This window comes from Pleurodeles waltl, chromosome 10 (genome assembly GCF_031143425.1).
Source record: "Pleurodeles waltl isolate 20211129_DDA chromosome 10, aPleWal1.hap1.20221129, whole genome shotgun sequence".
In the NCBI taxonomy this organism is placed as follows: Eukaryota; Metazoa; Chordata; class Amphibia; order Caudata; family Salamandridae; genus Pleurodeles; species Pleurodeles waltl.
Window position 1 is genome coordinate 82,235,500 of NC_090449.1, and position 23,317 is coordinate 82,258,816.

Genomic DNA, 23,317 nt, shown 5'->3' on the forward strand with positions numbered 1-23,317 from the left:
TACGACAGACCGAAAGTAGTTATAGTAAAGTCGCCGCACCTCCTCGCGCGCGCCTCGTTATTTGCGTGCACTGCAGTCCCGGACACAGTTTTTAAAAATCAATACATTTTTTGTGTGGTTTGGACTAAAAGTCGTTAAAGCATTGTCGTTGTTGGGGGTTACTGTCCGCTTTTTTCAGTACCTGCTGATTTCTAGTGAGTCCTGTGGGAAATTATTTCTGTATCTAGGCAGGTCGTACAGAACGAACAACAGTTTACGTGCAAGTCCAACTTAAAAAGAGATTCAACATTTCTGTTACTCTTTCTCTCGTTATGTCATGGACCTGAAGTGTTTCCCTTTTAATTTAAAGACTTACCTCGTTCATAAATGGATTTGCCTGGTACCGCTACCGAAATTCTATAGGAGTGACTAGAGGAAATATTTTACTTTTAATATTTGTACCAGGCGAGCTGTAGTTCTGGTCTTCTTCAATTTTTCAGTTGCATTCTGGGATGAATTGTGAATCACGTTCTATGCACGTGTTATGAGCAGGTACCAGGTACCGTGCTTGGCAAGGGTTGGTTGTTCAATGAGTGCAGCGAATCCTCAAAACCCTGGCACCGAGCAGCAGCTGGAAGCAGGGTGGGACTGGCCTATAGGCAGGGCCACTGGAATTATGCGATTGTGCGTCGCAGCGATTTTACAAAAAAAATGTTCATACCTGACAGGGTTCAAATGTAACTAGAAACTTAGAAACATGTTGCTGTGCAGAGGAAAGCCCATTTGAAAGGTTGCCTGGTCAATTTTCAGTTGCTTATTGATGTATTTCGTTGTTAAACTGGTACTAATGAGGTGTAATCAATACCCTGGCAGTGTTAATAAGTGTAACAAGCATTGGCAAAGCCAGTAGGTCTCTGTAATGCATGAGCTGTTGGCTTTGCCAGTGTCTTTTAGCCATGTTGTATAGCAGCACGGCTGCTGTTCAGCATTACTGAAAGTCATGGGAAAAAGTGCTGTGACTTGTTCAACGCTGTCCACGTCATAGCGCTTTTTTGACTGGCCAAAGGGGTAGGCCAAGCAACACAATGGCAAAGTAGTTGAGCAACACAACGGCAGGGGAGTAAAGCAACGGAACTAAAGACGGGGTGGAAGACGGTTGGGGAGAAGGTAAACAAGCAACACGAGGGGGGCGAGTCAAGCAACACAACATGGGAGGGGGTAGAGAACGGTTGGGGAGAAGGCAAAAAAAAAAAAGTGATTTGATGGTGCCAGTGGTTTCCATATCACATTGCTTTGTTTTGTTAGGGTGGGTGGGGGGCCAACACGACAACGGGATGGGGAAGCAGACGGACAGGGGAGAAATAGAAGCACCTTTCAGATCTAAACACCATGATCCTTGTATGCCAACAACCAATTGTTCTTTGTAGAATGGTGACCACACTGACATTTTAGACGTATACACATGTAACTAGAGGTGGACAAGCCAACAAATTAAGAGGGAGAGCCCAGACGCAGCCAAGCCAGGTCTCTGGCTTTGATCATGCCATGAAAATATTTGCTATGTAAATGATATAACATGCATCACGTAAAATATGAAAAGTTTCTTCTAGATTCAATAAAGTGTCTTTCTTTACTATGTGGAACGTTTGACTTTAATGAGGCACATTATAGCAGTGCACTGAGAAGTACTTGTTAAAAGTGATAGTTTTGTCCGGCTGTTATTATGAACTCATATATTTGAAAGTGCTTTCGTACGCGATAATGAAGAAAAAAGTTTTCGTGAAATAAAATATTTAACCAAGAGCACACAATTTAAGTGGGGAAGCCGAGATTCATCCAGGTTTTCTGGTTTCACTTTGTACAAATCAGCCAGGAAATAGGTATATGTTTGTCTTTCCCTATGTTAAGGTTTTGTTTTTACCTGTTAGTTGATTTTTCTGCAGCTTTTAAATACAGTGTAAACTCAACTGAAGGCTGAGAATTTTCCATGAACACTGTTTACCTTCCATTAGCTCACATGCATTGTTTTAAGGGATGGGGCGATAAAATGACATGCTCAGAACCACATAATGTTGAGCTGACACCAGGACTTGAACCTTGTTACCCAGTTCCACACTCAAAGCATGCAAAGAAAAAAAATAGTCACCTTGTTGTAGCTGAAGTAATGCAAACACTTGGAAAACAATTGTGACAAGAGTTTGATTAGGACACTTCTGCGCTCCCACACTGTGGCCAGGAGGAGTGCAGGTTTATGTTTAACTTGGGCAAGTAGGCAGATGAGTAAAAACTGCTTAAACTCCAGTCTGGCCAAGCGACTGCAAACTTAGTTTAAATCTTCGGCCTTCCAGCCAAAGCCCAATGAGAAAATCCTTAATCTCTCTTTTGATCAGGAAAGAGCTTTTCACTACCTCAGCAGACTGTTGGAGTCATTTAAACTTTTGCAGACTGTCTGCCAGATTACTTGCGAGTGTGGGTAGAGAAGCCCAGCCTCAACTTGCTCTTCAGCAGTTCACTCACTGTATCAGTAGTGCCCATGGCTGCAGCAGAAAATGTCTGTTGAAGGTGCATCTTCTGACCTGATGGGAGCACTTTCATAAAAAATGCATGGAGTATGGCCACCATGTCACAGCAGCCATTCAGCATTAATTTTTATTTTAACAAATCTTAAAAGCAGCCCTTAACTCAGCCATGTGTGTAAGCGAGCTCCTTGCCTCTCTGTCACCTACCTTTTAATAATGTTGCACATGGACTAGGTGGCTATTGAGATTCCCATTTAGTAGAAATCTGAACAGATTGCTCTTCTCAACATTTTTTTTCCACCTTCCCATGTTGTATCAGATGTGAAGACATCAGGGGCGGGTGTATTATATATAATGTGGTATTGGGACCTCACCGTATAATACACTTACCAACCCCTTTAGGACCCTTAGATTTTGTTTGGCTACCCTTCAGCTCAACCCTTGGTAGCTGTGGCTCTGAGCAGCAAGGCTTAAACAAAGGAACAAGTGTTAATCATTTAAACAGCACCAAAACAAACTGAAGAAGAAACAACTGAGGCATTCAAGTAATCCAACACCAGTTTATAAAAAATAGACTGTATCTTTATATGTTCTAGACTCTACAATGTAAAAGATCTACCAGAGTGTTCCGTAGATATAGAATTTACAAGGTATAGTAAATCAAGGCATTTTACTCAGTCGCAAACAAGAATTGGCAAAGTCACTGAAATTGACACTTTGAAACTTTTTCATCATGCTAGTTGCAATGCATTCACTTAGAGCCACTTTAGCTGACCAACTCCCATAGGGAGCCAGTCAGGAGGAAACCAAGATCCTCAGAAACAGTTACATCAGCAGGTGAAGAAATCTTCATTCAGTTCCAGGTACTTTTATCCTTTGCAGGGCTTTTTGTGTAGAAGTGGTCCCGATGCCAGGGATGGTGGTTGATGAAATGCTCAAGGGTGCTGTGTGTACAATGCTGTTGATGGGGGTCTTGCTGTGTCTACTCCTCAGTCCACAGGGGGGTGAAGTGATCCTTGTCAAAGAGTCAACGTCCCACCAAGTCCTCAGTCCAGTCTCCACTGGTTTATCAGTCGCCCAGTATTGTGGTCACAGGCCAGTCCTTCTTGGGTCAATAACTCGCCCTCTGGTCTGGAGGTATCAGCTGCGCTCTGTCGACACGCAGGCTCAGCGAACTTGAGAGCAGCTTTGTCTTTTGGGGCCAAATCCCTGGTACTGCACTGGCGAGATGAAAACTTTGGGCTACCAACTTGCTCCTGCAGGATTCTTAAGCTGTTGTGTGCCTGTGCTGCTAACAGGAGTCTCTGGGCTTTGGCTGGGCCCTGGAGATGACTTCTCCTTGAGCAGGACACTGCAGACACAGTCCCTTTCCTTTGCTAGCCAGCAGGTGCAGTCAAAGATGGTGCAGCCTCTCTTTACCAGTTCCACTGTGCAGCAAGGCATTCCTTCCTCTATCCTTCTTCTAGTCCAGTCGAGATCTGAGTTTTGGGGTGTAAGGGGTGCCCTACTTATGCTCAGAAAATGCTATCAGGGCAGGATGAGGTTGGTAGCCAATGGGCTACCAAGTTCCCTTCCACATGATGACCACTTCCTGCGAAGTGTGGTATCTAGGCAACCCATGGTGCTCCATTTTGCCCAAATTTAAAAATGGCAGGACCCCTCTCCCTGTATGTGGAGCTCCCGAACCCAACCCAGAGATGTGACTGCCGAGGAGGCTACATGCCTCTTGAAAACCGGTTTAGCAACTGGATTCCCCAACCCAGAGATTTGGCTACCAAGGGGTCTATACTCTGCTGGTAAACAGGTTTGGCAACTGGTTCCCCCTCTCCTTTCCCTAGTGCCACCCTGTCTGCCTAAACAAGGAAGCAGCCCCTCTCCCAAATGTTACCCATTTGCCCTTCAAAGGCGGCTTCTCCTTGGAAGCTCACTTTTTGGGCTTACACCTGTGTGCTTCCTGCAGAAGGGAGGTGTCACCTCCTTCCAGATCCGGCCCCTATTGTCTCCTTTCCTGAGAGTCATTAGCACGTGTCTCCAGGAGGAAAGAAAGTTGTCTCAACAACAGGACCCCATGTGCAACTGGTAGGGACATAGGGGACTAATGCAACAAATTGGCAACTTTGTTAAAGTTGCACATTTCAGGTTTTTATGTTAATTCAGAATCAAATTAGGCTTAATGTAAGTTTAAGTTTCATGAATTTTTAGAGCGCATGGCTACCCGGGGGCTTCCCAGTGCTGAAGGTACACCACCAAACTAAGGGATGCCTATGCTGTGAATAAAAATATCTTCAGTTTCTTACGAAAGGAAGATTCCAGCTGCTATTGTCTGAGTTCCAATGGGAGTGAGTTCCAAAGTTATGCAGCTTTGACTGAAAAAGAACTGCCTCCCCATATTGCTTTCCTGAAATGGGGTGTGTTGACCAACAAGGTGGTGGAGGATCTAAGTGCCCTCTGAGGGATATAGGGTGTTATACATTGCCTGAGAAACAGCTGACCCTTATTATGGAGAGCTTTGTGTGTCACGCCAATAGCCTTGAAATTGATCTGTTGTTTTATGGGAAGCCAATGAAGGTGAGGTCAGCAGGTTTAGCAGACAAATGTCTGGGCATGCTCATAAGCAGGCGTGCAGCGGCATTTTGCACAACCTGCAATCTCTTTATTACGTAGCCAGGAGAGTTAAGCAAAAGAGAGTTGCCGTAGTCTAAGTGGGACAGTATCAGGGCTTGAATGATGAGTCTTCTAGCCGAAAAAGGTAGGACTTTGAGAATTTTCCTCACGGTTCTTAGTAAGGCGAAACCGGTTGCGGCCAGCTTTTTAGATTGTCAGTCCATCGTGAGACGTGAATCTAACCAGAAGCCTAAGCTCTTTGTTTTCTCTGGGTGGAGGGAGATTTTAAAAGTTTTTCCAATGCCAGGGCTGGAGACTTAAGGAGAGCTTGGTTTCCAACTACCATTACTTCAGTTTTTTCATAATTAAGTTTAACTTTAGAAATAGTCATCCACCTAGCTACGTCTGCAAGACAAGAATATAAATTGGATTGGGCAGTGTGTAACGAGTTGTATGATACCTTGGATGACCAACTTTGATCCAACTGTTCCAACGTTAGCACAGTTGGGGGGTCAGCATTTAGCTCTATACTTCAATCCTTCCCACGGTAAACATGACAGTTTTGTGTTTTTACTATCAGACATGTAAGATACATGTTCTGTCTGTGAGATATGTTGCACCCTGCCTTAGGACTCGATAGGAGTGCCACATGGATGACTTACACATTTACAAGTGGGAAGTTGTGCTAGCAGTTTAAGGCGCTCTTCCAGCCTGCAAATGGCAGGTTCAGAGTCTTGTTTTACTCATATCATTCCCAGGGTGGCACAGCCAGTGCTGCAGTCCCTGAAGTAACCGTCTAACTTACATGTCCTGAGTTCCATTTACTTACAGAAAAGTTAGCTTAGCCAGTTGAATATGAGCCAATTCAACATATCTGTTTCAGGGTAAAGTCAGAGGCACTGACATCTGGTTGGCAGGCCTCACTGCACTGTGAGTCGAAAAACCAGCAGTATCAGTCCAAAAACGTAGGTGTGGCCATACAAAAAGAGGCATTTCCTTACACCAGGTCTTCAATTTATTTGCAGAATTCGAGAAGTGAGGAGGAGGCTCTGATGTGTAGAAGGAGGTTTTTCCATGCTGTAGAAGTGGGGAGGTTGGTCCACGCTTTAGAAGCGATGTATGAGAAAGTCCGACCTGCGACAGCTGTGCGGTTGGTGATCCAGACCCCGTGGCGGTTTTGTGTCAGGGTGGATTTGAAGGTGTGTTTGTGGAGTCTTGTGTGGTTCTCCATTTGCTTTCAGTGACGTTCAGTGAGTCTGAGTTCTTTCATACACCGCTGGCATTTGAACAGGCTCTTGCCTTGCTGCTGCGTTTGAGGGAAGCCAATGCATTGGCGCAAGCAGTAATCCAGCTTTTGAAGTTCTGTATGGCATTTAGTAGGTCGCTAGCATGGTCAGGTTAGTGTGTGAAGAGGGTGCAGGTCCAGCCCACTTTGGATATTTTCTTCCAGTTCAGGCAGGCTAGTCTGATGGTGGTTGTTCTGTGGTGGAGTGAGCGGGGAGTGTTGAAGCTGGTGAAGGCATGGTCTGTCCAGGTCTTCTGAACTGGCTTGTCCACTGTGATGTTGCTGAGGGAGGTGAAGATTGGGTTCAGGATGTGTCCAGCGACTTCGGTGGGTCTGGTAAGATGCTGGTTGAGACTTAGGTTTCCGAGTTTCTCAATGAAGGTTGTAGAGTTTGGGTTGGTGCAGTCTTCTAGGTGGAAGTTGAGGTCTTCGAGGAAAATGAAGGTTCTGGCATTGATGAGGGATGTGATTAAATCCCTAAAGATGCTGGTGGCGTTGGTGCAAGATCCCAGAGGTCTGTAGATGAGGATGCCTCACAGGCTGAAGTTACTGTGATGTGTAGTTTGAAGGTGAGGTGCATCACGTAGCTGGCGGCAGTGTCCTTGGAGGTGGTGTAGCTCAATGTGTTCTTGAACATTATATTGACTCTACCTCGGGGCTTGAGCGAACGGTCCTGACTAGTATTCTTGTAGCTGGGGTGGGTGGATGTGGCAATGCCTGGTGCCAAGGTTGGGTTTAGTCCTATTTCTGTGAAGTAAAGCTGGTCCAGAGGGAGGTCATGTAGTAGGTCCCAGATCTCCTTGGTGTGTTTGTTGAGTGAACAGGTGTTAAGCAGGCTGGTGAGCGTGGCAGGGTATGCAGATAGTGGTTGGTCTGTGTGGGGTAGCTAATTTTTCTGCGTGTGGACAAGGTGTTGTTGGTTGTAGCTGGTGTGGTGATGGTAAGTGTGGTAGAGTGCATGAGTGCTTGCTGGAGGTGCAGGAGAATGCTCTCTAGATGGCGTGTTGTGCGGCGTAACAGCAGTGCAGCGAGCAACGGCGGTCAGGGTTGATTGCATGGAACTACGTGGTGGGTGAGACATGAACCAGGGTTTCTGGCGCAGGGCGCGGTCCAGGCACAGATGGGTGCGAGTGAACTTGCCTTTGGCGCACCAGCAGCGTGTCTGCTGCGTGTCAGCGATGCAGCTGCCATTACGTAGGTCCTGGGAGGACGCTGTGGGCGCGGTTGGGAGTTGTGTGGGAAGTGGAAGAGCTGGAAACAGCACAAGAAGCAGGAGGAGTGTGAGGAGAAGGTAAGGACCAGTAGGGAGGAGAAGTGGCAGAGAGAGCAGGACATGGCAATAAGGAGCAGAACAAGGGTGAAAAACGAGAAAGAGTTGAAATAAATAACAGAGAGGTGAAAATAGCAGAAAGTACTAAGTAACTGGGGGGGGACAGATGGTGCAAAGGCAGAGAACAAGGGAGGCCAAAGTAGCTGAAGGGAAAGACAGGAGTCACAGTGGCAAAAAAACAGCTGGGACAGAGGCACCAGATCGGAAATGAGGCAGGGCAGAGAGAGGCTCAAAAATAGAAGACAAGGAAAGAGAGGAGCAAGGTGAGCGCCTCACTCCACAGGAGCGGGGTCCGAAAAGGCCTTCTCTGGTCCAAGGACCGGACACGGGTACGTCCTAGAGGGTTAGGACTGTCACCCTCTTAATCACGACGATGCTCAAACATGCAGCTTATGAGACGCACACATGGATACTTTTACTCACGCTAAATGCTCTGCATTAACAATGCTCTGTTTACGCAAATTCCAGCCACCCCACTAGGTGGAATTGTACTCACGAGTTGGTAACTTGATGCAGTCTTTGTCCTTAGAGTCGCAGAATTACCATAAACAGTGCTTTAAATGGAAAAATAGAAGTGCTTGTTTTGGAGAAGTGCCGGTACTCCCCAATTAAAAGAATCACGGTTTTCTCGAGAAGTGCAGGTACTCAGTACCGGACAGTACCGGCCCATTTAAAGCACTGGCCATAAAGGAAACTCTGGCCTCTTCTCATGTTGCCGTCATCCTACCACTGACGATTTATTTACTCACGATTTGTTTACTCGCGTTTTTGCTTCTCCGTGTTTTCCTTCTATAATATTTCACTCGACCTACTTATCTCTTTTTTCTTGTCTAACAACCGCCTTCACTTTTATCAGTCCTTTTCTCTGCCCATTTTGCCCTCTAACGAGATCATCTTTTGTGTGTTTCCCCAGGCCCGCTCCCCGTGCGTCACCCCGTGTGTAGGTTTCCCTGGTATCTCTTCCTCTGCTCGCTCATCTTTCACATTCTTTCGCTTTCCATATCCCTACGCAATCCTTCCCTCCTCTCAAACTGATCATAAGTCTCTCTCCCGCAGCTTCACTCCTTTCCCTCTTTTTTCCTATCCCCATTTCGTCTGTCCTGACAGTAATGGAACCTTTTAAGGCTCCTAATTAAGTTTTGCTATTTTTCTCTGCCTTCTCGTTTTGCCGGGAATGATTGTCGAATTCACGGGAGTAATATTGCATTTTTTAAAACTGGAATTGACCAAGCACTTCCCTGCACTCAGCCCCCGTTCTTCATTTAACCGCTCATGATCTCACAGGCATCGGTTGAAACTAGGTGCTAATTTTAATGTGGAAAACTCATTAGCACTCGATGCAAGATGGGGCAGATACCATGCGAATGACGTGCGCCTGGAGTCGCGGTCATGCGGTTCATTGAATCCCTTTGCAGCGCTGACTGCAGCTTTCCTTTATGGTTTGCCTTTGAAAGCATCTTCTTTGTGAACCCCAGGAGTTTCGTGACGGAACCGGGGGAGATATAAGGCTCTGCTTGCACAAAGGGGAGTTCTTTGCGATGCATGTGCAGGTTTTACCCATCTCGCATGTCTGATCACAAGCCCACCCCTGTAAGGGGCTTTCAACGACTGGTCGCTTCTGATATGTTTTGCAGGCGAAAGCTCGGACTGATGTGGCAGTGCTTTCCCTGCAGATGGTGAGGTGCTGTGACCCTGGGTCTCAGATGCATTCCTCCAGGCTCTCCTTGTCCCTGCACCGAGTCCTGTCTTACGCCAGAAGGCCATCTAGCCACCTTAGGAGCATCAGCCTGACTCCTGCATCCCGGTAACTAGGTTTCCCTAGAAGAACATAGGGCCATATGTACGAACACATTTTCCCATAGACACAGAATGGGTAAAACCCTTTGATACATCTGGCCCCTTGGTTCTTCTCGACTGTATCCCTTTGCAGCCCATTAGTCGTTGTTTGTTCCAAGGCTTATTACGCAGCTGTTTGATTATTCGTTGCCATTTCCCTCTTATTTTAAATTACATTTTCCCACTTAAATTGTTTATTTATGCCAGAAACCCCTTCATGGCGCTGAGCACAAAAAGAAATTAACATAAGGTCTAAAAATACTCAAAAATTAAATTAAGATCGAGAAGCAGTTACAAAAGTAAGCAGAATAAGATGGTGACCAAAGCATGGACATGTAAACAGTTCACACTGCGGGGGGCGGAAAGGCTGTGCTGTGCAGTGCAGCATCCGTGCTGTGACCCTGTCAAGTCTTAGTGCTGCACTGGTTGTGCTAATCCTATAGAGGAGACTACTGCTTGCCAAGGATTCAATCTGTTGACAATTATCTGTTTATGATGATTTATGGTACTTCGTAACCAATGCATATATTGTCATAAAGAGACGTGCACTGAGTGCTGCGTCTTTTCCAAATACTGTCCTTGTGTAACATAATTGTACAACATTAAATGCACATTATGTGCATCGAAGCTAGGTTTTGTTGTATTTCTCAGCTGGAACTAACATGTCCACAATCTCTTATTGTCTAAGACAACTTTATTCTTAAACAAGCATACGTCATGTGTCCCAATGACCAGTGCTTCTTTAAAACCGTGTAATTAACCAGGTTCCTTGCCAAAGATGACTGCTCAGAAAACGTGGATTAGAGAGCACACCTCCCTTGATATCATTTGTTCTTAGATCACTGTTTGATCACTATGGACAAAACGGAGGTGCTGATCTTCGGGATAAACTCAACTCTCTGGAACAACTCTTGGTGGCCAGAAGAACTAGGCCTGGTCCCAAACCGATAGGACGACACCCGGAACCTCAGCATAATCCTAGACAGTGAACTCTCGATGAGACAACAAGTCAACGCCATCTCCTCGGCCTGTTTCCACATGCACTGCATAATCTGCAAGATCTTCAAATGGCTACCCCTGGAAACAAGGAAAACAGTCACTCAAGTCCTCATCAGCAGCCGCCTAGACTACGGCAACATACTTTACGTGGGCACCAGCACCGAACTCCTGCAGAGACTCCAAACAATCCAAAACACACCGGCCAGACTAATCCTCAACCTACCAAAGAGAACACACATCACACAACACCTGAAGGACCTCCACTGGCCTGCAAGCCACAAAAATGCCTGTTCGAGCTCTTAACCCATGCCTACAAAGCCCTCTACAACCTAAGACCCTCCTACTCAACCACCGCCTGAACCTCAAGCACCCTCCCAGGATCCTCCGCTCCACACACCTCACAAAAATCCCTTGAATATGCTGCTGCCGCACAGGAGGACGCTTCTCCCACCTCGTTGCCAAGGCCTGGAACTCTCTCCCCCTGCACCTCCGGACCACATCATCACTAACCCACTTCAGGAAGGGGCTGAAGACCTGGTTCTTCACATAACACCATCAGCAAGCGGCTGGATATCTGCACGGGTGACAACTTGTGCTATACAAATACCAGATGATTGATTGATTGAATTTAAAGCAAAGGTTTAACGAGAATCACTTACGTATGAAAACAACTGCACCCAGCAAAATAATTAATAAATGTTAGGGCAAGCAAATGTAAGTCTAGGTTTCGAAAAGCCAGAGGTTAACGCTGTGATTAAAAGAAGCTAGTGCAACGGCAGGAAAAAAAACAAAAAACATAATCAGTAAAGAAGCACCCATTTTCTCAAAGCAACTTGGTCGCCCTGACCCTGATCATTCAATAAAGGAGGGTCCAGTGGAGTAACACAACGTGATGGGGCCCCCTGCAGAATATGAAGAGGGGCTCCTGAGTATCTCACAGATATTCGCAGGCCTTAGGCTGAATGGGGGCCCCATAAAGAGTTGTGGGCCCCCATTCACCGCAGGGGTCAGCGTTACACCATGGTGGAGTCTTTCAGCGCAGTCAGACAAGCTTGTTGATCGCTAGAGAGCGGCTGGGATGAGGAAAAGTAACACGTTGCCTGACAGAGCAGTACTTAATGTTGATGAATCTGCTGTGACACCTGTTTGTTTTCTGTTCTTAATTAGATCTTAACCCCTTCGCTGCCAGGCCTTTCCCCCCCTCAGGTGCCAAGCCTATTTTTGGCTATTTGGGGCAGTTTGCGCTTAGGCCCTCATAACCTTTTGTCCCCATAAGCTAGCCAAGCCAAATTTGTGTCCTTTTTTTCCAACATCCTAGGGATTCTAGAGGTACCCAGACTTTGTGGGTTCCCCAGAAGGAGGCCAAGAAATTAGCCAAAATACAGTGAAAATTTCGTTTTTTTTAAAAAAAACGGGAAAAAGGGGCTGCAGAAGAAGGCTTGTGGTTTTTTCCCTGAAAAGGGCATCAACAAAGGGTTTGCGGTGCTAAAATCACCAGCTTCCCAGCTTTCAGGAACAGGCAGACTTGAATCAGAAAACCCAATTTTTCAACACAATTTTGGCATTTTACTGGGACATACCCCATTTTTACGATTTTTTTGTACTTTCAGCCTCCTTCCAGTCAGTGACAGAAATGGGCATGAAACCAACGCTGGATCCCAGAAACCGCAACATTTCTGAAAAGTAGACAAAATTCTGAATTCAGCAAGGGGTAATTTGTGTAGATCCTACCAGGGTTTCCTACAGAAAATAACAACTGAAAAAGAAAAATATTGAAATTGAGGTGAAAAAAACATCAATTTTTCTCTACGATTTACTCTGTAACTTTTTCCTGCAATGTCAGATTTTCGAAAGCAATATACCATTACGTCTGCTGGACTCTTCTGGTTGTGGGGATATATAGGGCTTGTAGGTTCATCAAGAACTCTAGGTACCAAGAGCCAATAAATGACCTGCACCCTGTAGTGGGTTTTCATTCTATACCGGGTATACAGCAATTCATTTGCTGAAATATAAAGAGTAAAAAATAGCTATCAAGAAAACCTTTGTATTTCCAAAATGGGCACAAGATAAGGTGTTGAGAAGCAGTGGTTATTTGCACATCTCTGAATTCCGGGGTGCCCATACTAGCATGTGAATTACAGGGCATTTCTCAAATAAATGTCTTTTTTACACACTGTCTTACATTTGGAAGGGAAAAATGTAGAGAAAGACAAGGGGCAATAACACTTGTTTTGCTATTCTATGTTCCCCCAAGTCTCCCGATAAAAATGATACCTCACTTGTGTGGGTAGACCTAGCGCCCACGACAAGATATGCCCCAAAACACACTGTGGACACATCACAGAAAACAGAGCTGTTTTTTGCAAAGTGCCTACCTGTAGATTTTGGCCTCTAGCTCAGCCGGCACCTAGGGAAACCTACCAAACCTGTGCATTTTTGAAAACTAGAGACCTAGGGGAATCCAAGATGGGGTGACTTGTGGGGCTCTGACCAGGTTCTGTTACCCAGAATCCTTTGCAAACCTCAAATTTTGGCTAAAAAAATGCATTTTCCTCACATTTCGGTGACAGAAAGTTCTGGAATCTGAGACAAGCCACAAATTTCCTTCCACCCAGCGTTCCCCCAAGTCTCCCGATAAAAATGATACCTCACTTGTGTGGGTAGGCCTAGCGCACGCAACAGAAAATGACCCAAAACACAATGTGGACACATCACATTTTTTCATAGAAAACAGTGCCTACCTGTGGATTTTGGCCTCTAGCTCAGCCGGCACCTGGGGAAACCTGGGAAACCTAGCAAACCAGCGCATTTTTGAAAACTAGAAACCCAGGGGAATCCAAGATGGGGTGAATTGTGGGGCTCTGACCAGGTTCTGTTACCCAGAATCCTTTGCAAACCTCAAAATTTGGCTAAAAAAACACATTTTCCTCACATTTCGGTGACAAAGTTCTGGAATCTGAGAGGAGCCACAAATTTCCTTCCACCTAGCGTTCCCCCAAGTCTCCTGATAAAAATGATACCTCACTTGTGTGGGTAGGCCTAGCGCCGCAACAGGAAATGGCCCAAAACACAACGTGGACACATCACATTTTTTCATAGAAAACAGTGCCTACCTGTGGATTTTGGCCTCTAGCTCAGCTGGCCCCAGGGGGGGCAGAAATGGCCTAAAATAAATTTGTCCCCAACCCCCCCCCCCCCCATAAATTTCCTTCCACCTAGCGTTCCCCCAAGTCTCCTGATAAAAATTATACCTCACTTGTGTGGGTAGGCCTAGCGCCCGCGACAGGAAATGGCCCAAAACACAACGTGGACACATCACATTTTTTGCCCAAGGGGTCGCTCCCTTTTTGTCACTTTCCAAAAAAACAAAAACATCCCTGGTGTCTAGTGGGGTTTCAAAAGCCGGATTGCAAGCAATCCGGCTTTTGAAACCCTGGGAGAGACTTCAAAGGGAAGGAAATACATTTCCTTCCCTTTGAAGCCTCTCCTTGCCTCCCCCACGTGATCGAAAGAGACATGCTAGATCTTCCAGCGCGATGGGAGAGGTTGTGTGATTGTCAGCGCGCGCGCGTGCTGACGTCACAGGGGGGTGGGGGGATTTGTCGGGGGTTGAAGGGGAAGGGATTCCCCTTTCAGCCCTGACCTGGGGGGCTGGGGGGCGGCCCTCGGGGGGAGAGCTAGCGCTTCTCCCAAGGGCAGCATGCAGGACCTAATGGTTACCTCCATGGCGCCACACGGGCGCTGCCATGGACGTAACCATTACGTCCGTGGCGGGGAAGGGGTTAAACTGCAGCAAGCCATGCTTGGAGAGGGGGTGGGGCAAAAGCAGTCCCTTCGAAACAACACTCCATGGATGAATGCCTTTTGGCACCCTTAAGTCGAGAGCTTTCCTTCCTATTCCTTTGGTTAGAAGAAAAAACAAAAAGTAAAATTCATAGAATGGAAGCCGAAGGGTTTGAAGCGGAGTTTTGTGAAATTCAGGGACTCTTTACTTAGTTTGGAGGTCTGGATGTTCTGTAAGTTGGGGTATCCTTCAAAAGAGGAGCAGATTTCTTCCAGTGTGAGATCTTTGTTCAGGAATGTGAAGTAGCTTGGCTACACTGGAGGGAAACTTGCTAGAAAATTGCTCAGTTTAGTTACAAGCCACGGAATCTTCAACAAATGGGCTGCTTTGTATTTCTCCACGGAGTGAAAGTGTTGCTATACCCCCAAATGCCTTCTGTTGTTTTAGCGGATGTAAGAATTCATTTCCAGTGCTCACCCTGCTGCCATCTTGGCATGTCAAGACGGTGTAAAGTGTTACTCACGCACTCAGTGTCACTTCTCAGCCTTGCCAGTCTGTATTTCTTGGAACTGACAAGGAGTGCGTGCTTGTTAGTTTTGTTCGTAAATTTATCACCTTCTCTCATAGAAGATTTTTACATGTCAGATTGCTTTGCTGGCCCTTCGGCCCTCTGCAAAACTTTATTCCTGATCTTTCTTCAAGCATTACACTCTTATCTGTTCTGTACCTATTTTTGGTATGTCTCTTGAATCCTATCCAGGCTTTTTGCTGTCATCTTTCTCTTGCACCTGTTTTCTGTTTCCTCGACACACTTTATCTCCCCTTTTTCAGTCTTTTTTTTCTTGTACATTCCTATCATTTGTTTTGTTCACCTCGATTTTCACAACTCTGTATTTTTACTTCCTCAACATTTTTCTTCGCCTATCCTTAACACTCTGTGGTTCTCTCTTATCTGATGGAGATTTCTAGCTGCAGGTTCCTTACCTTTTGAATTTCTCCAAGCATCAGTCTGGATCCGGATTTTTTTTTTCGAGCAGCACCCCATTGTCTTCATCGTGCATGGTGGATATGACGTTATGGGACCTATTTGGTGCCACCTCGGAGCGCTGACGTCAGTGCTTTTCTTTCTGTGCCTGCCAAGCGCAGATCTGTCGCCTGATTACTTTAAGGAATCCCAAGCTACTTCCCAGCCCTTAGGCCTTGCAGCTGACGCTCGCCCCCTCTGTTTTTCGCCCTTTTTGTGGCTAACGAAGGGGCACCCGACCACTTCTGTTCCCCTCCAGCCATGTGCCGCACATGCTGTCAAGCCTTTGCGTTGCCAAGGATGTGGCATCAAACGTTGCGTGGATCAGAGAGCCAGCGGTCCAGCCAGTCCGCCACCCCCACTCCACAGCAGCATCCAAACCTTTCTAGTCTGATGCTGTCCCATCCGAGACCATTTGGAGGCAGGATTCACCATCACCTGCTCCACTGGCACACCATCACGTCAGACAGGTGGGTTTTGCAAATAGCCTGAAGGGGCTACTCCGTCCCCTTCAGGACTACCCTTCCATCCATGCCACCATCCTACAGTCGCATGTCGGAGGATCACTTGGCTCTTATCCAGGAGGAGGTTACCGCTCTCTTGGCCAAGGGGGCCAAAGAGAAGTGTCCCTGTGACAGAAGTAGGTTGTGGTTGGTACCCAGAAAGGATAAGGACCTCCGCCCTACCTTATACCTTTAGTCCCTCAATCTCTTCCTCAGAAAGGAGAAGTTTAAAATGCTCACCCTAGCTCAGGTTCTCTCTGCCCTACACCCAGGAGACTGAATGGTTGCATTTAACTTGCAGGACGCTTATTTTCACATCCCCCATACTGCCTACCCACCGTAGTTCACGGTGGGCCATGAGCCCATGAGCCCTTTCAGTTCATAGTGCTTCCTTTGCGCCATGCCAATGTCCCTCGGGGTTCACCAAGGTGATCTGCACAGGTTGGGGTTTCAGTTTTTCCCTACCTCAACAACTGGCTGTTGAAGGCAGGTTCACCCCAGGTTGTCATCTCCCCCCTTCAGATTATGCCCGATCTCCTGCATACACTGGGGTTCACTATAAACGTGCCAAAGTCACATCTGACTCCCTCTGACGCTCCCTTTCATTGGAGCTTTCCGGATACGGTGAAGTTTCGGGCTTATCCTCCTGAGCAGCGAGTTCAGGATATTCGGGCTAGGATACCAATGTTTCAGCCTCTATCCTTGATTTCAATGAGAATGACTCTGAGGCTACTTCCCTCTCTCAAAGGGAAAGTGGTGCAGGTGTTCACTGACAACACCACTGCCATCTGAAACTGTAACAAACAAAGCTGGCAAGATCGTGGACCCTTTGTCAGGAGGCTTTGCGCCTCTGGACATCGCTGTGACAATAGGGCATATCCCTTGTCGTTCAACATCTGGCGGGCTCTCTGAACGCTAGAGCAGATGAACTCAGCCACCAATACTTAGTTGATCACAAATGACGTCTCCATTCAGAGGTGGTGGAAGGTCTCTTTCGGGAGTGGGCAGAGCCTTGGTTAGACGTGTTCACCTCCGCAGAGAACGTGCAATGTCAGCAGTTTTGTGCATTGGAGTATCCCAGGGGGCACTCACTCGGCGATGCTTTTCGTCTCGAGTGGAGATCCGAAATCCTATACGCCTTTCCCTCCATACCACTTCTGCCCAGAATTCTCAAGAAAATCAGAAACGGTTGGGGCAAAGTAATCCTAGTGGCTTTGGACTGGGCACAAAGAGGCTGGTATCCCAAGCTATTGAGCATGGCCATCGGTCCTCCGATTAGACTTCCCCTTTGGGAGGATCTTCTGTCTCAGCAGCAGGGAAGGGTTTTCCACCCACATCTGTCCAGTCTCTGCCTGCTTGCGTGGAGACTGATCAGCTGCAGTTGACAGCTTTTGACCTTCCGCCCAAAGTCTGGGATGATATCTTGGCAGCGAGGCGTCCCTTCACCAAAACGGTATACGCCCTTGTCTATGGAACAAATTTGTGGCATGTTATGCAGACAAGTCTGTTGAACTTCTCTCTGCCCCTCTGCTTTGGGCACCCTCAAAGGTTATTTGTCTTCTATCTCTGCATTTATAAGATTATATAAGCAACTTTCTTTGTTTAAGTCTCCCAGAGTAAGAATATTTCCTTAAGGGTCTTACTCATATGTTTCCTCAAACCCCGTTCATAATGCCCCAGTGGGATTTGAACTTGGTTCTAACATTCCTCATATGTGCTCCCTTTCAGCCACTTCACAATTGTCCTCTCAGGCTCCTAACACTAAAAACAGCCTTCCTTGTGACCATTACATCTGCCCACAGGGTGAGCGAGCTGCAGGCATTGTCATCTAAGCCTCCCTACCTTTCCAACTATCCTGACAAAGTGGTGCTTTGCAAACGGGGCTCCTTTCTTCTGAAAGTGGGTACGCCCCTTCCATGTAGGCCAATCCACCACCTTACCTACTTTTTACACACACCCACATCCTTCTAAGAAAGAGGAGAGACTTCACTGCCTGGACCCAGAATGAATGTTGGCATTCTACCTTGATCGTACCAGAGAGCCAGTGATTTGTCTGACAAACAGCACACAGTTATTTACTTTAAATGTGTGACTTAAGTTTTAAATGTGTATCCCTCGGTTACAGGTGCAGGATTTCATGGAAATTGCTAACTGAACCAATCTTTTTTCCCCCCCCCCAAAGTATGCTTGTAAAAATGAATACAAGTGTCTGTTCTATTTTTTGCTTCAATATTTTCATGGCCTTATTCATTTTTCCAATTTCTCCTTCTGATGTTTCTTAGATAAACACTCAACTTTACAGCCTTAAGGAGAAGCAACAACTTGCTGATCTCATCAACACCATGCTGGCCTACAATCTCACCTACCATCAAGAACGATCTCCTGATGGACAGTACCTGTATAAACTGGACCCGTAAGTGTTCACTTGTGTGCATGCATGTATATTATGTATATGTATGTGTATGTGTATGTGTATATATATATATATATATATATATATATTCCTCACCAAAGTCCACTAGAAAATGCCGAACTCTTGACGGGTGCATCCATTATGTGCAAGTGGCAGCACATTATTCATTTAAAGCAAGAAGAAGAGATGGAGCACTCACGGGTACTTTAGATTCAATTTATTGCGCCACAGACGCGTTTCAGCATTCTTTGCCTTTCTCAATGTGATTTGCGCAAAAATGAAAGAAAAACAGTCACCTGAGCAACCTTTAAATAGATTACTCCATACTTTAAGTGAAAAGACAGATGACGGACTCGCATTTGCTTCTTCAACCATTGTCATCACGGTGCCGCCATCACTCTGTGTGTGTTGTACTCATTATTTCAAATGTAATGTCCGTGCTTTCATATTCTGCAGTAGAGGTCACCCCTTTAAATGGGTACAGGTCATTACACAGTGCCAAGTTTACAAGAAGCCCAGAGAAATAATGCTTTCCACTTTGCCCAACAGTTCGAGTTTTTCTTACTTGTCAAGTTGATATATAACAGAATCAAACATCCCTCGTTTGCCGCAATTTGCCTCTTTAGAAACATCACATGCTTCAAAGCGCCAATTTAGTAATCAGAGCCTTCACATTATAGTAATGTGTGACATTATGTCAGTCGATATGGCATTCCTTTGGCAAGCGGTGGTTCTGGCATTATTAATTTAAATTCCTCACCAAAGTCCACTAGAAAATGCCGAACTCTTGACGGGTGCATCCATTATGTGCAAGTGGCAGCACATTATTCATTTAAAGCAAGAAGAAGAGATGGAGCACTCACGGGTACTTTAGATTCAATTTATTGCGCCACAGACGCGTTTCAGCATTCTTTGCCTTTCTCAATGTGATTTGCGCAAAAATGAAAGACGTGTCATCACGGTGCCGCCATCACTCTGTGTGTGTTGTACTCATTATTTCAAATGTAATGTCCGTGCTTTCATATTCTGCAGTAGAGGTCATTACACAGTGCCAAGTTTACAAGAAGCCCAGAGAAATAATGCTTTCCACTTTGCCCAACAGTTCGAGTTTTTCTTACTTGTCAAGTTGAATGTCTCTGGGCTTCTTGTAAACTTGGCACTGTGTAATGACCTGTACCCATTTAAAGGGGTGACCTCTACTGCAGAATATGAAAGCACGGACATTACATTTGAAATAATGAGTACAACACACACAGAGTGATGGCGGCACCGTGATGACAATGGTTGAAGAAGCAAATGCGAGTCCGTCATCTGTCTTTTCACTTAAAGTATGGAGTAATCTATTTAAAGGTTGCTCAGGTGACTGTTTTTCTTTCATTTTTGCGCAAATCACATTGAGAAAGGCAAAGAATGCTGAAACGCGTCTGTGGCGCAATAAATTGAATCTAAAGTACCCGTGAGTGCTCCATCTCTTCTTCTTGCTTTAAATGAATAATGTGCTGCCACTTGCACATAATGGATGCACCCGTCAAGAGTTCGGCATTTTCTAGTGGACTTTGGTGAGGAATTTAAATTAATAATGCCAGAACCACCGCTTGCCAAAGGAATGCCATATCGACTGACATAATGTCACACATTACTATAATGTGAAGGCTCTGATTACTAAATTGGCGCTTTGAAGCATGTGATGTTTCTAAAGAGGCAAATTGCGGCAAACGAGGGATGTTTGATTCTGTTATATATCAACTTGACAAGTAAGAAAAACTCGAACTGTTGGGCAAAGTGGAAAGCATTATTTCTCTGGGCTTCTTGTAAACTTGGCACTGTGTAATGACCTGTACCCATTTAAAGGGGTGACCTCTACTGCAGAATATGAAAGCACGGACATTACATTTGAAATAATGAGTACAACACACACAGAGTGATGGCGGCACCGTGATGACAATGGTTGAAGAAGCAAATGCGAGTCCGTCATCTGTCTTTTCACTTAAAGTATGGAGTAATCTATTTAAAGGTTGCTCAGGTGACTGTTTTTCTTTCATTTTTGCGCAAATCACATTGAGAAAGGCAAAGAATGCTGAAACGCGTCTGTGGCGCAATAAATTGAATCTAAAGTACCCGTGAGTGCTCCATCTCTTCTTCTTGCTTTAAATATATATATATATATATATATATATATATATATATATATAGTTTTTTTTTTCCTGGTGCCACTTGTCCATTTGCATTGTCATTTGTCTTCAGTGCCACTAACACTTGTAGTAGTAGAGGTCTGCTATTGTTAAATATACTAATTGCAACAAATTCTGACCATCCACAAGACCACCAGAAAACGTAGCTTTCTCCTAAGACTTGTAAGCATTCACATACTCCTGCACATATAGTGCACAACACTAGCTCTATCATACCCACTTCATTTGGACGGTGTTAGTAGCTTTGTTTCTGTTGGATGCCTTTAACCGCAGATTCCTGTTCTTAGAACTCTGAACAGGCACCAAAATGGATCCAGAAAGCTTTTTCTAGAACAGTGCACCTGCATGCTGGTAGGTGGCGCTGTTGGCTCCACACTGATTCCACACCGCCTTGGAAGGGACGTAGCAGAGGCACATATAAACACCCCTGCACGGTGACGTCTGTTCCTTTTTTCTGCTCCTCTTGACGCCCACCTTTTTCGCGATTTCTGATGTCTTCTCAAACAATTCTACCAGTGTACTAGGGAACAATGGCCCCACCCTAAACAGCAGGATATAAGCTGGCCACTGGAATTATGTGGCAAGAGAGGGCCAAATTATGCATCAGGGTTGAGTACATTGTGCAGCAAGAAAAGCCAAATTATGTGGCACAATGCAGCACTTTTTGTAATAGTATTACTCTTTATTTCTTTGTTTTTAAACTTGGTAACACTCTTTGGGCATTGTTTGCACCTCATCAGTACCGGTTTAACAATCAAATATAGCAATAAGCAACAGAAAGGTGACTAGTCAAACTTTGCAAAGGGCCTTCCATTGCGCAGCCAACACCATGTTTTTAGTAATTTTGAATCGTTTGAACTAGAAGCAAATTCTTTTTGTTAAAATCTGTAGATTATGCAGCAGATGATCGATTATGTGACAAATGCGGCAAACCTATAATCAGGCACAAAGCCCTGCACTTGCACAATGGAATCATTCCAGTGGCTTTGGATATAAGCCAAGCCAACACTAAAGAAGCTGATGTTGGTCATTCACTGGCACAAGGTGTGTCTTTAGTGTCTGTGCTTGGACCACGATTCTCAACCCATATACTATAAGTTTGCTGCCGTGCACCTAAGAAGTTGCGGTCTTCACATATGTCCTGCTTCCGAACCAAGGTGCAGACCCGACTCTGTCTCAAGGCAGTTCGCTCCAACCGTTCAACTTTACCACTCTAGGTAAAGGTGTGAGGGCATCACAGTGTCATTCGCACACCTTCATTACCCAACACTATGGAAGCAAGTGTTTAGCTAGTCCTGACGCACCAGCAAATTTCCTGAGCTGCTGTGGACCCTGCAGCAGATTCAGGCCGTCATAGAGGCCTTGCTGCCCATTTTCAATGCACTTACAGCTTTGGGTCCCATAAAGCCACAGGGGCCCACAGTCTGGTTACTCCTGGCAGGTCCAACCTTGGTGCCATCAATTCCCTTGGGGCCCATTACCTGATGGCAGCTTTTGTAAATTTAACAATAAGAAAGACCAGAAGTAAGGAGGTGAAGGTCCTTTGCTGGTGAAACTCCCAAAATCTGCTCCATTGTTCTCCTCAAAATCTCCACGCTCCTCAAATGTCATTCCCAACATTCCAATGTGCTTTCAGGAGAGTTTTGGATGGTGCTATTACAGCTATATTTAACTATGTGTATGCATATTGGTAATACGAGGAATCAATGCAGACTTATGTCTAGAAAATACTGATTGCATGGTAAAATTACAACAGTAGGGACTCTGTTACAGACCTCCGTTGTCGCCTCTAGATCCATGCCAGTCCCTGCTTCACTGGCACTGGTATTGACACTGCCAGTGCTGCACTCTGAACCAACCTGTGTCTCTGCCATGTAGCACCTATCAGCAGAGGCTCCATCATCTTTTTGGTTCTGATTCTGATTTTATGCCAGAGCAAGTGACATACAAGATGATGGTGCTAGCTTCCTCCCCTCTCACTATACTGATGATCATTATTTAAAGAGAGCCACTTGACTTGGCACCTCGTCTTAGAGAAAATGTGTCTTACCATTTGGGCCAGCAACGAAAAGAAAGTTTCTTGTTTGCTTTGGTAGTCCAAAGGTCAGCTGTGCCACTAGAATTACAGCTGCATTCCACTGAGAACAAAACATATGTCTTCTTTGAGATCTTACAACCTGGGCGAGCTACTTCTGAAGCCCCTGCTTCCCTTTAACAATGTCTCACAGATACTTTGATTGCTTTGTGGCTGAAGGCTTGCCCTTGGAAGTTGGCGAGCCGTTATGTTAGATAGATGGGTCTTACAAAAGGTAAAAAATATCCTTCCCTCACTATTTCTTTCTGATCCACCCACTAATTCTTCTACACCAGGCCGGATATCTGATGATCACCTCTGCATTCTGTAACAAGAGGTGTTACTGTTGCTCTCCAGAGGAGCCATCAATAGAATTCTGGACTGAGAAAAGAGGGAGGAGGCTCTTACTCTTACTTGGCTCTGAAGAGTGGCAAAGCCCTCAACCCTATTTTGGACATCTGACTTCTGAATGCCTTCCTGCGGAAGGAGAAATTCAATATGCTCCCGCTGGCCTAGAGCCTGTCTGTTGTGGATATGGGCAACCTAACAGTGTTCTTTCACCTATCTGTCCTGGAGATGTTGTTTGCGATTCAAGAAGGCTAGGAGCATTTTCAGTTGGATGTGCTCTATTTCGGATTCAGCAGTGCGCTGTGGATGTTCACACAAGTGATGTAGATGGCGCAGCCCATCTTTGAAGACCAGGGATATGAGTATTCACATAACTCGGTGTCTGGCTGTTAGGCATAGACCACCTCCAGATGACTGTGAACCA

The 23,317-nt window shown here is 45.6% G+C and overlaps 1 protein-coding gene across 1 annotated transcript in view; it reads left to right on the top strand.

Moving 5' to 3' along the window:
* CHTF18 (chromosome transmission fidelity factor 18) overlaps nt 1-23,317 on the top strand; it is a 330,765-nt gene that overhangs the window by 170,396 nt on the left and 137,052 nt on the right. Inside the window, exon 18 of the mRNA XM_069209815.1 lies at nt 18,149-18,279. Coding sequence (XP_069065916.1) covers nt 18,149-18,279 — 131 coding nt within the window. The remainder of the gene's footprint in view (nt 1-18,148; nt 18,280-23,317) is intronic.